This window comes from Pseudophryne corroboree, chromosome 2, assembly GCF_028390025.1.
Source record: "Pseudophryne corroboree isolate aPseCor3 chromosome 2, aPseCor3.hap2, whole genome shotgun sequence".
Classification (NCBI taxonomy): Eukaryota; Metazoa; Chordata; class Amphibia; order Anura; family Myobatrachidae; genus Pseudophryne; species Pseudophryne corroboree.
The window spans coordinates 149,399,890-149,417,607 of record NC_086445.1 but is presented as its reverse complement, the minus strand read 5'-3'; the positions used below and the strand labels follow the sequence as shown (position 1 = coordinate 149,417,607).

The 17,718-nt window shown below is 44.1% G+C and overlaps 1 protein-coding gene across 4 annotated transcripts in view; it reads left to right on the top strand.

Annotated features, from left to right (window-relative positions):
- Positions 1 to 17,718, top strand: part of DCLK1 (doublecortin like kinase 1) — a 560,745-nt gene that overhangs the window by 494,734 nt on the left and 48,293 nt on the right. For all 4 annotated transcript variants that reach the window (XM_063951825.1, XM_063951824.1, XM_063951822.1 and 1 more), the window contains 5 exons: positions 10,190 to 10,323; positions 12,516 to 12,593; positions 13,546 to 13,642; positions 14,422 to 14,502; positions 16,312 to 16,425. In XM_063951825.1, the coding sequence (XP_063807895.1) occupies positions 10,190 to 10,323; positions 12,516 to 12,593; positions 13,546 to 13,642; positions 14,422 to 14,502; positions 16,312 to 16,425 (504 nt within the window). The remainder of the gene's footprint in view (positions 1 to 10,189; positions 10,324 to 12,515; positions 12,594 to 13,545; positions 13,643 to 14,421; positions 14,503 to 16,311; positions 16,426 to 17,718) is intronic.

The window sequence follows — 17,718 nt, the reverse complement described above, 5'->3', positions numbered from 1 at the left end:
ACGATTGGGAATGGTAATCTGTGCCGAGCGCAGCGGTAGCGGAGCGAGGCACCTTGCCCGAAGCCATGCAAGGGGACGCGGTGCACTAATTGGGGTACCCCGTCACTTTACACAGAAAACGACACCAAAAAAGTAAAATAAATAAATCATGTCGACCTTTTCAGGTGTCGGCAATTTTCATGTGTCGACCATTTGCCCATGTCGACCATGCCAATGTCGACCAATAGTGGTCGACCTAATGAGTGTCGACCTTAACATGGTCGACCATTCATACCGGAACCCAGGAAATCCGTCACTCTCCCGTGCTGTAAACGGGACCCGGGTCGGATGTTTAAACAGCCTTATGCCAGTCCATTCTGGGTCCAACCATGGTCGCTAACTGGACCCGGTTTTTTTTAGAGGGAGCTGTTTCCACTGATCTATGTCACAGGTTGATGCGCGTTCACATGCAAAAAACAGGGATTTTTTACTGAACCAGGCAATGTTAGGCTAGAGGGGCCTGCATTCACATAACTGGAGTAGAGAGTAATAAATACCATTTTACTGTACATGTAGCATCAGTCCTCGTCTCAGCGCTGTGAATCACTTTGTTGCTGTGGTAATAGTAAGAACAGCGTTTTTATATTGTAGGTTATAATCTACTAGCCACAAGGTCGACCTATTTTTCTCTAATGTGTGTTAAATATTTTTATTATTACAAAGTGTGCTCTCTGAACAGATCTCTTGTGTAAAAGTTATTGCTTGGAAAACATAGAAACATAGAATGTGACGGCAGATAAGAACCACTTGGCCCATCTAGTCTGCACCTTTTTTTTATCCTTCAGGTAATTTCAACCCTTTTTGAACCTTAATTCTTTGTAAGGATAGTCATATGCCTATCCCAAGCATGTTTAAATTGCTCTACAGACTTAGCCTCTACCACCTCTGATGGGAGGCTATTCCACTTTCTGTGAAGTCATTTTTACTTAAATTTCCCCTGAACCCCCCCCCCAGTTTCAGTGTATGTCCTCGAGTTCTAATACTTCTCTTCCTTTGAAGAATGTTTCCCTCCTGAACTTTGTTAAAACCCTTGGTATATTTTAAAGTTTCTATCATGTCCCCCCTTTCCCTTCTCTCCTCCAAACTATACATGTTAGGATCTTTTAGTCTTTCTGGGTATGTTTTGTGATGTAGGCCATGCACCATTTTAGTTGCCCTTCTTTGTACACTCTCTCTAATGTATTTATTTCCTTCTGGAGATATGGTCTCCAGAACTGGACACAGTATTCCTGATGGGGACGTACCAATGACCTATACAGTTGCATTATTACTTCTTTTTTCCTGCTACTGATTCCTCTCCCTATGCAACCAAGCATCTGACTTGCCTTTCTCATTGCTTTGTTGCATTGCTTTCCTGCATTTAAGTCACTTGAAATAGTGACTCCTAAATCCCTTTCTTCCTCAGTAGTTTCCATTATAGTACCCTTGATATTATACTTAGCCTTTGGGTTTATGAGACCCAAGTGCATGATTTTGCATTTATTAGCATTAAACTGTAGTTGCCATGTTCTTGACCATTTCTCAAGCCTACCTAGGTCAAAGCGACAACTACCCTATCATTTTGCTTTGTCATTTACTAGCGGCACTATCCATTATAATTTGTATGTAGTCAAAACATGGGCGTTACGTCAACAGTCAAAGGGTGAGACGCATCATAGCTAAAAATGCAGCCAAACCTCCAAAAATGCAGTTTTCAGAGGTTTGACTGCTTTTCTCATATGTGCCAAGCTCCGGAATGTGATACATTCTGAAGCACGGACCCGGTAGACAGCGCCATCTTTAGATGGCAGTGCCTAATAGAAGCCTATGGGCTTCTTTTCATCTGCCTTCTGAGAGGGATCTAATCGGATCCCTCCCAGCACCCCCCAATCACAAAGGACAGCTGTTACCGGGAGAGCTGTCCTTTTTGATTCTTTTCTGTTAATAAACGCTTGTGATGAGTGGCGGGATGCATCCCACCCAAAATATCGACAGGCACAATATCGACAGTACATGCTAGTGTTAGTGTTAGGCTGCAGTTCAGTTAAGGCTCAGGCTTAAATGTGCGAAAAACGCTGGCTGTCGTCATTAACAATATTAACATGTCAAGGGCGAAATTGTGAATGCCAACATTTCACATGTTGACATACAGTGCATGCGGAAAGTATTCACAGCGCTTCACTTTTTCCACATTTTGTTATGTTACAGCCTTATTCCAAAATGGAATAAATTAATTTTTCCCCTCAAAATTTTACACACAATACCCCATAATGACAACATGAAGAAAGTTTTTTTAGATTTTTGCAAATTTATTACAAATAAAAAATAAATATTCCTATGTGGAATACACAGTTTTAGAAAATAAAAACAACATTCTCTATACAATATTTGTCATCTACAGATCCTACATGTAGTATATTTGTAGTAAATGTTTTATAGACATCCAGGGGTACTCATATAGGGGGAACAGATACTAGTACCTAGTCCTATGGTTGTCTTGGGAGCCCAGTAGCCATGTACTGTACAAACGAGAAAGGGGTGTAGTTGCAGAAATCCCTATAACTCCGAATACGGGTGGATACTCGCATCTGATCAGTCACAATACACGCCACTGAGAATCAGGCACATGGTATACATATTATTACACTGCCCTGCAAAATGGGCAGTGGAATCTCTTATGTGGTACTGCAAGTTGCACACCAAAAGCTTTCTTTTCTTTGGTACCCAGTGAGCATAGGTTAGGAGGGGATTCTGGGCAAGTGTATTTCCCTTGCAGTTGTATATGCCACCCTATGGTTTCTACATAGCAAATGAAGATAAAATATGTATATTTACCTTATAAAGATTCACAAACTAAGTAGTAATATGTTCCAGGCAGGGGAATTTTCCCTTAATAGTTTCCAGCATCCTGTGCTCACTGCCACGGGGAGGCAAAATGTGAACATGGCATTTTCTGAGTTTTGTTCCAAAGCAAATTCCTGCATTTCTGGTTGATTGGCGGGTAGCTGGCAGGACTGTGCAAAACTGTGGTGTTTGTCTTCTGCACTAATCTGCAATGTGTTTAGCATATGTTTTTTTTAGGCTAAATTGGGATAAATAAGAGAGATAATGAGCCAGCCATTATACTTGAAACTAACAGCAGTAAAGATGGAATATACTTGTGATATTGTTCCTCCTGATTAAATGTAGTTTATTCTCATGATATAATGCAAAAAACATCCAACTTCATTGGGAATGACTACTGAGAACCATTATGGGTCAGTCCAGCAGGAGGTGAAGCCAAGCATGAACTCTCCGGTTTGGCAATCAGCAGCACATTGCCGGAGCTTTTTATCTGCATGAGCTGGAACATATATCATTCCTTTTCTTCTTTTAAAGGAAAAATGCTTTGATTTATGCTACAGTAATTATCAATACCGTATATCTTCTTTGATAGTTTTAGAAGATTTTCATTTAAGGGAACATTAATTTCCAATGTATTTATATGCATGTATTTAGAGTGACTAGATGCATGTGCTGTAACTTCTGGCTCTGTACCATCTAACTCTAGGACCATTCATATTAAAGCACAAGCTACAGTATGTCATGACTTCTTATATAGGAATACGGTTAGCACTGGTTGCAATTTAATGAACTAATTGGGGTTTAGAACTAGTCAGTCCCTAAAGTAAGCTACCTTCTACTGTAAGGGTCGCCAAGAGGGATGGGGTGTGGGTACAGATTACCCAGGTCTGGACCTTTGTAGGGCCCAGCAGTGCAAGAGAGGTATAAACCATTCCCTGCAAATATGTGCTCCTTCTAAGCAAGCCATATACTGCCATATACTGTATTTCAAACAGCCGAAACCAACGTTTCGGCGCTCAATAGCCCCTTTGTCATTACTCACCTTGACAAAGGGGCTGGTGAGCCCCGAAACGTTGGTTTCAGCTGTTTGAAATACACCATTACTTTTTGATGAACGTCTCCGAGTGCCGCTGTCTTCTATTGTTGGATTTCTGTTCATTAATCCTTCAGAGGGCACTGGAGCAAGTTGCCATTAAGGGATGAGTGCCGGTACACCATTGTAGTGTGTGTGTGTGTGTGTGTGTGTGTGTGTATATATATATATATATATATATATATATATATACACATTATGGGATCCAGTCATGTGACAAGCGCTCGGCATCCCGGCGGTCACCGTACCACTTGCCACCCTGACAGTCAGCATGATAGCCATAGAGTGGGAATAGAACTTGTGTCGCGCGCAGTGAGCCACCGAGTCTGCTGTGTGGCGAGCGCAGCGGGCCCGCAAGGGGGGCTTTGTTGCACTCGCCCCAAGCTGACATTCTGCTGCCAGGATCCCGGGATCGGTATGCTGACCGCCGGGATCCCCAGTGCTGGTCTCCCAGCCCCAACCCATATATATATATATATATATATATATATATATATATATATATATATATAGTCCTGATTGGGGAAAGGTAACAATATATTGTGTGGGTACTAAATGTTGGCTTATATTACTTTTCTCTGACGTCCTAGTGGATGCTGGGACTCCGTCAGGACCATGGGGAATAGCGGCTCCGCAGGAGACAGGGCACAAAATTTAAAAGTTTGACCACTAGGTGGTGTGTACTGGCTCCTCCCCCTATGACCCTCCTCCAAGCCTCAGTTAGGTTTTTGTGCCCGTCCGAGCAGGGTGCAATCTAGGTGGCTCTCCTAAAGAGCTGCTTAGAAAAAGTTTGTTAGGTTTTTTATTTTCAGTGAGTCCTGCTGGCAACAGGCTCACTGCAACGAGGGACTTAGGGGAGAAGAAGTGAACTCACCTGCGTGCAGGATGGATTTGCTTCTTAGGCTACTGGACACTAGCTCCAGAGGGACGATCACAGGTACAGCCTGGATGGGTCACCGGAGCCGCGCCGCCGACCCCCTTGCAGATGCCGAATAGAGAAGAGGTCCAGAAACCGGCGGCAGAAGACGTCTCAGTCTTCATGAGGTAGCGCACAGCACTGCAGCTGTGCGCCATTGCTCTCCGCACACTTCACACCAGCGGTCACTGAGGGTGCAGGGCGCTGGGGGGGGCGCCCTGGGCAGCAATGTAATATACCTATTCTGGCTAAAATATATCACATATAGCCCCTGGGGCTATATGGATGTATTTAACCCCTGCCAGGTTCCAAAAAAACCGGGAGAAGAAGCCCGCCGAAAAGGGGGCGGGGCCTATTCTCCTCAGCACACAGCGCCATTTTCCTGCCCAGCTCCGCTGCGAGGAAGGCTCCCAGGACTCTCCCCTGCACTGCACTACAGAAACAGGGTAAAAACAGAGAGGGGGGGCACTTATTGGCGATATTTATAATATTTGAGCTGCTATAAAGGGAACACACTTATTAAGGTTGTCCCTATATATATTTATAGCGCTTGGGTGTGTGCTGGCAAACTCTCCCTCTGTCTCCCCAAAGGGCTAGTGGGGTCCTGTCTTCTATCAGAGCATTCCCTGTGTGTCTGCTGTGTGTCGGTACGTGTGTGTCGACATGTATGAGGACGATGTTGGCGTGGAGGCGGAGCAATTGCCTGTAATGGTGATGTCACCACCTAGGGAGTCGACACCAGAATGGATGGCTTTGTTTATGGAATTACGGGATAGTGTCAGCACGCTACAAAAGTCGGTTGACGACATGAGACAGCCGGCAAACCAGTTAGTACCTGTCCAGGCGTCTCAGACACCGTCAGGGGCTGTAAAACGCCCTTTACCTCAGTCGGTCGACACAGACCCAGACACTGACACTGAATCCAGTGTCGACGGTGAAGAAACAAACGTATTTTCCAGTAGGGCCACACGTTATATGATCACGGCAATGAAGGAGGCTTTGCATATCTCTGATACTGCAAGTACCACAAAAAGGGGTATTATGTGGGGTGTGAAAAAACTACCGATAGTTTTTCCTGAATCAGAGGAACTGAATGAAGTGTGTGATGAAGCGTGGGTTACCCCAGATAGAAAACTGCTAATTTCAAAGAAGTTATTGGCATTATACCCTTTCCCGCCAGAGGTTAGGGCGCGCTGGGAAACACCTCCTAGGGTGGATAAGGCGCTCACACGCTTATCAAAGCAAGTGGCGTTACCGTCTCCTGATACGGCCGCCCTCAAGGATCCAGCTGATAGGAGGCTGGAGAATACATTAAAAAGTATATACACACATACGGGTGTTATACTGAGACCAGCAATCGCCTCAGCCTGGATGTGCAGTGCTGGCGTGGCTTGGTCGGAGTCACTGTCTGAAAATATTGATACCCTGGATAGGGACAGTATTTTACTGACTATAGAGCAGTTAAAGGATGCATTTCTTTATATGCGAGATGCACAGAGAGATATTTGCACTCTGGCATCAAGAGTAAGTGCGATGTCCATATCTGCCAGAAGAAGTTTATGGACGCGCCAGTGGTCAGGTGATGCGGATTCCAAACGACATATGGAAGTATTGCCGTATAAGGGGGAGGAATTATTTGGGGTCGGTCTATCGGATCTGGTGGCCACGGCAACGGCCGGAAAATCCACCTTTTTACCCCAGGTCACCTCCCAGCAGAAAAAGCCGCAGGCTTTTCAGCCGCAGTCCTTTCGTTCCTATAAGAACAAACGAGCAAAAGGACATTCCTATTTGCCCCGAGGCAAAGGAAAGGGTAAGAGACTGCAACAAGCAGCTCCTTCCCAGGAGCAGAAGCCCTCCCCGGCTTCTACAAAGGCGTCAGCATGACGCTGGGACCTTACAAGCAGACTCAGGGGCGGTGGGGGGTCGCCTCAAACATTTCAGCGCACAGTGGGCTCACTCGCAGGTGGACCCCTGGATCCTGCAGGTAGTATCTCAGGGTTACAGGTTGGAATTCGAGAAGTCCCCTCCTCGCCGTTTCCTAAAGTCTGCTTTGCCAACGTCTCCCTCCGACAGGGCGACGGTATTGGAGGCCATTCACAAGCTGTATTCTCAGCAGGTGATAGTCAAGGTACCCCTCCTACAACAGGGACAGGGGTATTACTCCACGCTATTTGTGGTACCGAAGCCGGACGGCTCGGTAAGACCGATTCTAAATCTAAAATCTCTGAACCTGTACATACAAAAATTCAAGTTCAAGATGGAGTCACTCAGAGCAGTGATAGCGAATCTGGAAGAAGGGGATTTTATGGTGTCCTTGGACATCAAGGATGCTTACCTTCATGTTCCAATTTGTCCTTCACACCAAGGGTACCTCAGGTTCGTGGTCCAAAACTGTCATTATCAGTTTCAGACGCTGCTGTTTGGATTGTCCACGGCACCCCGGGTCTTTACCAAGGTAATGGCCGAAATGATGATCCTTCTTCGAAGAGAAGGCGTCTTAATTATCCCTTACTTGGACGATCTCCTGATAAGGGCAAGATCCAGAGAACAGCTGGAGGTCGGAGTAGCACTAACCCAAGTAGTGCTCCAACAACACGGGTGGATTCTGAATTTTCCAAAATCCCAACTGATCCCGACGACACGTCTGTTGTTCCTAGGGATGATTCTGGGCACTGTTCAGAAAAAGGTATTTCTTCCGGAGGAGAAAGCCAGGGAGTTATCCGATCTAGTCAGGAACCTCCTAAAACCAGGAAAAGTATCTGTGCATCAATGCACAAGAGTCCTGGGAAAAATGGTAGCTTCTTACGAAGCGATTCCATTCGGCAGATTCCATGCACGAACTTTTCAGTGGGATCTGCTGGACAAATGGTCCGGATCGCATCTGCAGATGCATCAGCGGATAAAATTGTCCACAAGGACAAGAGTGTCTCTGCTATGGTGGTTGCAGAGTGCTCATCTGTTAGAGGGCCGCAGATTCGGCATACAGAACTGGGTCCTAGTGACCACGGATGCCAGCCTGAGAGGCTGGGGAGCGGTCACACAGGGAAGAAACTTCCAGGGCGTGTGGTCAAGCCTGGAGACGTCTCTTCACATAAATATACTGGAGCTAAGAGCAATCTACAATGCTCTAAGCCTGGCAAAACCTCGGCTTCAGGGTCAGCCGGTGTTGATTCAGTCGGACAACATCACGGCAGTCGCCCACGTAAACAGACAGGGCGGCACAAGAAGCAGGAGGGCAATGGCAGAAGCTGCAAGGATTCTCCGCTGGGCAGAAAATCATGTGTTAGCACTGTCAGCTGTGTTCATCCCGGGAGTGGACAACTGGGAAGCAGACTTCCTCAGCAGACACGATCTGCACCTGGGAGAGTGGGGACTTCATCCAGAAGTCTTCCACATGATTGTGGTACATTGGGAAAGACACATGATGGCGTCCCGCCTCAACAAAAAACTGGACAGGTATTGCGCCAGGTCAAGAGACCCTCAGGCAATAGCTGTAGAAGCTCTGGTAACACCATGGGTGTACCAGTCAGTGTATGTGTTTCCTCCTCTGCCTCTCATACCAAAAGTACTGAGAATTATACGGCAAAGGGGAGTAAGAACGATACTCGTGGCTCCGGATTGGCCAAGAAGAACTTGGTACCCGGAACTTCAGGAGATGCTCACGGAAGATCCGTGGCCTCTACCTCTAAGACGGGACCTGCTTCAGCAGGGACCGTGTCTATTCCAAGACTTACCGCGGCTGCGTTTGACGGCATGGCGGTTGAACGCCGAATCCTAAGGGAAAAAGGCATTCCGGAAGAGGTCATCCCTACCCTGGTAAAAGCCAGGAAGGAGGTGACTGCACAACATTATCACCGCATTTGGAGAAAATATGTTGCGTGGTGTGAGGCCAGGAAGGCCCCGACGGAGGAATTTCAACTGGGTCGATTCCTACATTTCCTGCAAACAGGATTGTCTATGGGCCTCAAATTAGCGTCCATTAAGGTTCAAATTTCGGCCCTGTCGATTTTCTTCCAGAAAGAATTGGCTTCAGTTCCTGAAGTCCAGACTGTTGTAAAAGGAGTACTACATATACAGCCCCCGGTTGTGCCCCCAGTGGCACCGTGGGATCTTAATGTAGTTTTGGATTTTCTCAAATCCCATTGGTTTGAGCCACTCAAATCGGTGGATTTGAAATATCTTACATGGAAAGTAACCATGCTACTGGCCCTGGCTTCAGCCAGGAGAGTGTCAGAATTGGCGGCTTTATCGTATAAAAGCCCATATCTGATTTTCCATTCGGACAGGGCAGAACTGCGGACGCGTCCTCACTTTCTGCCTAAGGTGGTTTCAGCGTTTCACCTGAACCAGCCTATTGTGGTGCCTGCGGCTACTAGCGATTTGGAGGATTCCAAGTTGCTGGACGTTGTCAGAGCATTGAAAATATATATTTCAAGGACGGCTGGAGTCAGAAAATCTGACTCGCTGTTTATATTGTATGCACCCAACAAGCTGGGTGCTCCTGCTTCTAAGCAGACGATTGCTCGTTGGATTTGTAGCACAATTCAACTTGCACATTCTGTGGCAGGCCTGCCACAGCCTAAATCTGTCAAGGCCCATTCCACAAGGAAGGTGGGCTCATCTTGGGCGGCTGCCCGAGGGGTCTCGGCATTACAACTCTGCCGAGCAGCTACGTGGTCAGGGGAGAACACGTTTGTAAAATTCTACAAATTTGATACCCTGGCTAAGGAGGACCTGGAGTTCTCTCATTCGGTGCTGCAGAGTCATCCGCACTCTCCCGCCCGTTTGGGAGCTTTGGTATAATCCCCATGGTCCTGACGGAGTCCCAGCATCCACTAGGACGTCAGAGAAAATAAGATTTTACTTACCGATAAATCTATTTCTCGTAGTCCGTAGTGGATGCTGGGCGCCCATCCCAACTGCGGATTGTCTGCAATACTTGTACATAGTTATTGTTACAAAAAAATCGGGTTGTTATTGTTGTGAGCCGTCTGTTCAGAGGCTCCTACGTTTGTCATACTGTTAACTGGGTTCAGATCACAAGTTGTACGGTGTGATTGGTGTGGCTGGTATGAGTCTTACCCGGGATTCAAAATCCTTCCTTATTGTGTACGCTCGTCCGGGCACAGTATCCTAACTGAGGCTTGGAGGAGGGTCATAGGGGGAGGAGCCAGTACACACCACCTAGTGGTCAAACTTTTAAATTTTGTGCCCTGTCTCCTGCGGAGCCGCTATTCCCCATGGTCCTGACGGAGTCCCAGCATCCACTACGGACTACGAGAAATAGATTTATCGGTAAGTAAAATCTTATTTTCTAGGTATATGAACACCAGGATGGCAGTAAATCTCTGAAGCTTGGAGACTTCGGGCTGGCAACTATGGTTGATGGACCTCTTTACACTGTTTGTGGAACCCCAACATATGTAGCTCCAGAAATAATTGCAGAGACCGGGTAAGATCTTTATGTTTCTGAATATAGTTCAAAAGAGAGTAATGACTTTCAAAAAGAAGTGTGATGTATTAGTCACAGATCCATTATCTATACTTATCTTACATCATTGCTCTCTTATTAATCAGCAAATGCAGAGTTACTCCCAGCAGTTTCATTTTAGAAGATCATTTGGAAATAGACTTTGAAATGTAGATGGAAAATATTCATTGTAATTTTATATAATGGTGTAATTTAACTATTCAGATGTGATGGCGAGATTTGTCATAGCAACCTTCTGTGACTTCTGCAATGTTTAATAACAACATTCTATTGAATGTATGAAATTAGGTCAGTGCGATGAGTAAAGCATGTACTTTCCACTCTCCACTGTTATATATTAGACACTGACATACTCTATTTCTACTTCAGTCCTAATACAAGGAAAGTCAGCATTTGGGAAACCATTTGCCTCATATTTCCAACCTTCATCCAAATCCCACGCCTGGCCCCTTGGAAAAGACTGGTCCTGGGTAATTAGTACCCACCTCCCTACCTCTTTCTGCCCCTGCATATATATATATATTTTTTTTTAAATACTTTTTATTTCAATTGAAGCGTATCAAAGAGTCACAACAAAGTACATTGATAAACATGATTGATAAGATCTATCACATGAACACTGATCTGTCATATATTCAAGATAAATTCCCTGCATATATTTATATCCCTTTCATGCATGAATTATGATAACCTAATGCAAGACTTTCACACATCTTTTTCATTAGTCCCAAGGCTTCTACAAACTCAAAAAAGTTTTTATTTTTTTTTAAACGCTAAAACGAATTAAGTTATACATGTGTCCACTAGCGTGGACAACATGCATCTGCGACAGTAAAACATTGCCCTATTATCGTGGAACAGTATTTTAACCGTGAATTATTTTTTTTTCTTTTTGCAAAAAATTTAAAATAAAATAAAAAAAAGTCTGGCATGGTCTCAGTTTGCTATTATCATGTTGCTTACTGTATTTTCTCTCAAGAAACAAAATATTCTCTAGGATGAAAACAATAAATTATTTTATGACTATTTATGGATTTATTTATCCAGAAGCAAAAATGTCCTCAACACATTTTTTTTCATTTACTTCTGAGTTTGCTTCATACCTAGAAAGTAAGCATGTTTCATAAACTGAATTTGACTGATGTTAACGCTTGGTGTGAAAGTTGGCGAAGCACCATGGTCACAAAGAGCAGAGCGCGGTCAGTCTGCGTAAGCTGATGCTTAGTCAGACTGGCCGTAGAATCCGGACACCCGGATCCAGGAAGTCTGCGTCCCAACAACGTAGACCCTGGATATGGCCCACCTACATAATGGGGGTAACATGGGACTTGTACCTGTGCATATCCCTGTAAATTGGATTTGTACAGTATATAAACCATTGGTTTTCTTGCAGATCTAAATTAGGCACTGATTTTTGTAATTGAATCCATACAGTATATCTGATACAGCAGCCATGCATTCACACAAGTCACATCAAGAAAGTGAAAGAACCCCCGAATGTACCATCTCCTGTGTGAGTACATTGCCACACAATGGGGCAGATGTATTAAGCCTGGAGAAGGCATAAAGAAGTGATAAAGCAGTGATAAGTACAAGGTGATAATGCACCAGCCAATCAGCTCCAATATGTAAATTAACAGATAGAAGCTAATTGGCTGGTGCGTTATCACCTTGCATTTATCACCGCTTTATCACTTCTTTATGCCTTCTCTAGGCTTAATACACCTGGCCCCACTGTTCCATGAGATCCACTCTCCCCATGTGCCTGTCATACTACTCTGTACCTAACTCCCAAGTCTGTTGCTAGATGCTCTTGATGTCTGGAGAAAATAATAATACTAATAAAGTGTCTGCCACTACTACCAAAGCTGCTGCTACTGATAATAATTTAAATAATTTACAATTTAAATAAGTTAAGGTAGCATTATACTGTATGTCATCAGATGTCAAAACTGGCATCTATGGCTATTATATGTGGAAAATATTTAGGTTAGACCTAGTGAACTGACAACCCACAATTTCATAAATATTCTCAGCCCTAGTATGCGCAGTTAATAGTGTTTCTTAATATTACACTTTTAAATGTGTGGCAACTACAGACTGAAGTATATTGTTTAGCAAATAGCTATTGTTTTTTTATGTTTATTTTTAAGGTATGGCTTAAAGGTGGACATCTGGGCAGCTGGTGTCATTACCTACATCCTACTATGCGGCTTTCCTCCATTCCGTGGGTATGTATTAAATCTCCACTCTCTTTCCCTAATGCAAATATTGCTATAATAAAAAGTGCTATTACTTCTGGAAGGGAAGAGGTTGCACCACAATGCGACAAAGGTTGTTCATTTAAAGATAATTGTGAAGAAAAAAAATCACTTAAAATGTGTCTCTCCCCAAGACCATATATATATAAGTGATATAAGTGAGGTAACAAGACCTATCCCATGTGTAATGTTCTTTAATTCAATCTAATTTCCTACCAGGCCAGAGCAGGTAGACCACTGCTTCCCCTCACGGCCATTAGACTGCGCCTCATATCAGTCATACTGTTCCAATATCAGATGTTAGATAGCGGGGCTGGCGGAAACATGGTCATACATTGAGGTTCGTAGTGTGATCAGATTTCTGCGTTAAGAGGGCACATCGGCAGCTGAAGGTCCTCTCCAACTTGTTGTGGTGTACAGTGGATAATGTCATGTCACGGAAACATGTTTGGGTTTGGTGCACTGCCTTTAATAACGGCAGGGCAGACATTCAAGATGAGCAGTGATCCGGCCGGCCAAGCATGTCCACCACAAGCTGTGCACCAAACCCAACCCTGTTTCCGTGACATGACATTATCACTATACACCCCAACAAGTTGGCGATGACTTTCAGCTGCTGATGTGCCCTCTATACGCAGATATCTGTTCACACTACGCACCTCACTGTGTGACCATGTTTCTGCCCGCCCCGCCATCTTACAACTGATGTAGGGACAGCATGACTGATATGAGGCGCAGTCTAATGTTCGTGAGGGGAAGCAGTGGTCTCCCTGCTCTGGTGTGGTGGGGAATTAGAATGAAATAGAGAACATTACACATGTGAGAGGTCTTTTTACCATACTTATTAACCACCCTTTTATTTTTATATATATATATATATATATATATATATATAATGTGCATTTCTGTCTTTGTTATGTAGCAGTGGAGATGACCAGGAAGTACTTTTCGATCAAATTTTAATGGGCCAGGTGGATTTCCCATCCCCCTACTGGGATAATGTTTCTGATTCGGCGAAGGTAACGTATAAATACCACATGCTGCTTAGGTGGAAAAAAATCTAACATTTAGCTTCTACAAAGACCAATAGTATGGAACTAGAAATAAATTCCATACAGTGCTAAGGGGTGTATATAGTATGGTACAAGTTCCGTGAGCTGGCTTGATCTTGGCGACTAAGGTGTACATTTACTAAGCAGTGATAAGAGCGGAGAAGTGAGCCAGTGGAGAAGTTGCCCATGGCAACCAATCAGCACTGAAGTAACATCTATAACTTGCATACTATATAATGATACAGAGCTGCTGATTGGTTGATGGGGAAATTTCTCCACTGGCTGACTTCTCCGCTCTTATCACTGCTTAGTAAATGTACCCCTATGGCTCTTGTTTTAAATCACTAATATACTTTATATAACAAAAACAAGTTGCTTTTGCCTTTAAAAAAATTGCCTCTTTAAATTGCTGAAATCGCGCAGGTTCATGGAATTTGCATCTGTTATATACAAGGGTTAAAGTTTACAAATAGTAGAGACTTGCTGATGAGATGCTGCATGTAGATTCCCCAGAAAGTGGTATTTCTGCACATTCTCATAGTATGACAATGTCATATATTAAAGATTCGCTCCTGGGAAGGTTTGACCTCAGTACTGCCCCCTATTATAGTGTGATAGACCTCTATTATGATCATGCACAATTGTAAGATTTTGTTACACTTACCACTAACATTGTACAGACACAATTCTGTACAGCGTCTTTAGTCACTGTGAATTCAGATCACCCTCACTTGCTTCTCTTGCAGGGACTTATCACCATGATGTTACAGGTTGACGTAGACCAGCGGTTTTCTGCTCTGCAAGTTCTTGAACACCCATGGGTTAATGTAAGTCAGATAGAAGTTAGATGTGACAAATTCACAAATAACATAAGGACAGCATTAGCGGATACAGTATATCTTCAGTGGCTTCTTATTGTACTTAAATCTAACCTTACAAAAATTTGATGTGGGGGGATTTATTTCTACAAAAATATACATGACCCATGAAAATAATTGTAACATACAGTACAGTTCCTTTGGGTATGATTATTTCTGGACTCTCAATTGGTGGAATTTGAATCAGTCATTTAACGTGTTATATATGTGATTATAGATGTGGTAGTAGGAGTGGTAAAAGTCTATATAGTGGCAGTAGCTGTAGTAGTAGTTCTAGTGGTAGTGGTAAGAGATTTGCTCAGGCACACGGGCCCTGTGTCTGTGGTCACGCACAGGTACTTAGCACACATCTTTTGCAGCTCCTTCTGTTTGCCAGAGTCAGATTAACAACAGGGCGGATGGAGCTCCAGCTTCAGACCTCCACATAAAAATACATCCATCGTCATGGCAGCATGATGTTGACCAGCTGTCTAATTGGCCACACAGTCAGCCATAAATCATAAGAATTAAAATAGTTTTTTTTAGTTTCCTTACAAAATTATGTATTTTTTTCCTATTTTTATGCATTATGGGACACAGCGGAGCTGATGTAGGGGGTGTACATGCCCACAAGGCTCTGGCCACACCCACACATCACTGGTCATACCCACATGGCTCTGGCCACACCCACACATCACTGGTCATACCCACATGGCTCTGGCCACACCCACACATCACTAGTCATGCCCACATGGCTCTGGCCACACCCACACATCACTAGTCATGCCCATATGGCTCTGGCCACACTCACACATCACTGGTCATGCCCACATGGCTCTGGCCACACTCACACATCACTGGTCATGCCCACATGGCTCTGGCCACATTCACACGTCACTGGTCATGCCCACATGGTTCTTACCACACCCACACATCACTGGTCATGCCCACATGGCTCTGGCCACACCCACACATCACTGGTCATGCCTACATGGCTCTGGCCACACTCACACATCACTGGTCATGCCCACATGACTCTGGCCACACTCACACATCACTGGTCATGCCCACATGGCTCTGGCCACACCCACACACCACTGGTCATGCCCACATGGTTCTTACCACACCCACACATCACTGGTCATGCCCACATGTCTCTGGCCACACCCACACACCACTGGTCATGCCCACATGGTTCATACCACACCCACACATCACTGGTCACAGCTCTTCCTCTTCTCAGCATAGGTCCATGAACATTTTCAGCCCGAGGCCTATATGGCCCTTAATCCGGCACCTCTATTTGCCAATCAGCAGACCTGTTAAGTACCTATTAGCTTTCATAACTGAGTATGGTGCTGAACTCATGCTGATTAGTTTTAATCTCTCTGGGTTTGTATAAAATGTTTTGTATTTCACAAGGTATTTTGATTTCTGTTCTTCCACTAGCTGCAGATAATGAATGTATTGGACCTCCTCCTCGTCCCTCTTTGTTACGGTACACAGCTGTCGCTGTACTATAATAAGTCAGTCTGATTCATTAGTACCTGGCTGTCCTGCTGATAATGCCACTGGCTGCGACCCATTCTTAGTGGTGGGCCCTGATGCAGTGCACCGCCACTGGTTCCGCCCCATGCTGGGAGTGTTTGACAATCAAACTGAGCTTTTTCGGCACAGTTACCATTTTAGGTGTTAAATGAAAGTGTTTGTCACAGTTGTCCCCATTGTAGTGAAATATGGCTGTTATTAGCATGTATATGACTATCTTGTTCCCTGCAGGACGATGGTCTGCCAGAAAATGAATACCCGCTATCGGTGGCTGGAAAGATAAAGAAACATTTCAACACTGGTCCTAAACCCAACAGCACTACTGCCGGAGTCTCTGTCATCGTAGTAAGCACACTAACCGCACATCTTCCTCTACAGCCTCAATAGTCACTGTCCTATATTTTATCTCATACAAATATAATCTGTGCAATGAGAATCCTATTATATTTAATAAGAATCTCTCCTTTTGTGTACAAAAAAGCCAATCTTCAGACATTGCCTTCGGGGTGAGGCATGGCAGCATGTAAATATGAGTATAGCTAGTACATGACATGCTTTAGCATGTACAAAAGTAGATCTCTACGCATATGAGTAGAAGAAGGAGATTTATTATCTTTTTTATTTCACGTTTGTAGTTGATGCTTTATTAACCTACATACAGTGGTGGAAGCCATTTAGTTGGCTTAAACGTTTAATTTTTATTATTACTATTATTGTTGTTGTTGTAATTTTACCTTTTTAGACTGTTTCAACATATTCCGCACATCTGAATGCAGCCTATCAATGCACGGAAATCCAGTGGCATTACTGAGGCATTTTGTTTATTGGTTGAACAGACACAATGGCTTCCTCTTATCGGTACAGCTGGTGATGTGCATGCTTTAAGCCTTGTTAAAGATTTTCAAGGAATATTGTGAGGAACCAAAACTGTTATTCTACGGTCATAGCCAGTGTCGGACTGGGGTGTGAAGGGCCCACTGGGGAAATGCATTGGTAGGAGCACATGTGTTGGGGTGCAGCCAGTCAGAGGGGGTGTGGCCAGCTGCCACCAGAGAGGCTTGGCTAACCATTAGATAGTGCATGGGCTGGGCCTCATGATAAATATATTTAGTAAATACTGATAGCGCATACATGATAATGTACCAGATTAATAGCAGGAATGCAAGGTAGAAAATATACCATAGTCCTGTGTAGTATAAGGTAATGTATAATGTATAATTCAAGTGCATAGTCTGGAACCTGATCAGTAGCAGAGGAAGTGGGCCCCCAGGCAGTAGGACCCACCAGGGGTTTCTGGTGTACCCATGTGGACAAGTCCGATCCTGGTCATAGCCGGACATGCAGGGCAATTGCTTCACACCTTCATACAAAATGTAACAGTATCAAATTTAATTTCCTTTAAATGCCACTACTGTCAGCTATTACTAAATTAGTGTAGGTGTAGTGTTACATGTTTCATAGACAATTCTAACAAAATATTTTATTTTAAAAAAAAATGGCATATGCTTGATATCTTACAAAGGGGTCACTATATTATACATGTAACTGCAATATGTGTGCGCCTCCACCGGCTGTATTGCTTATCCTTAGGCCTCTCTGAGCGCCATGAGATAGCTGGAAAGTGTAATGATGATCATC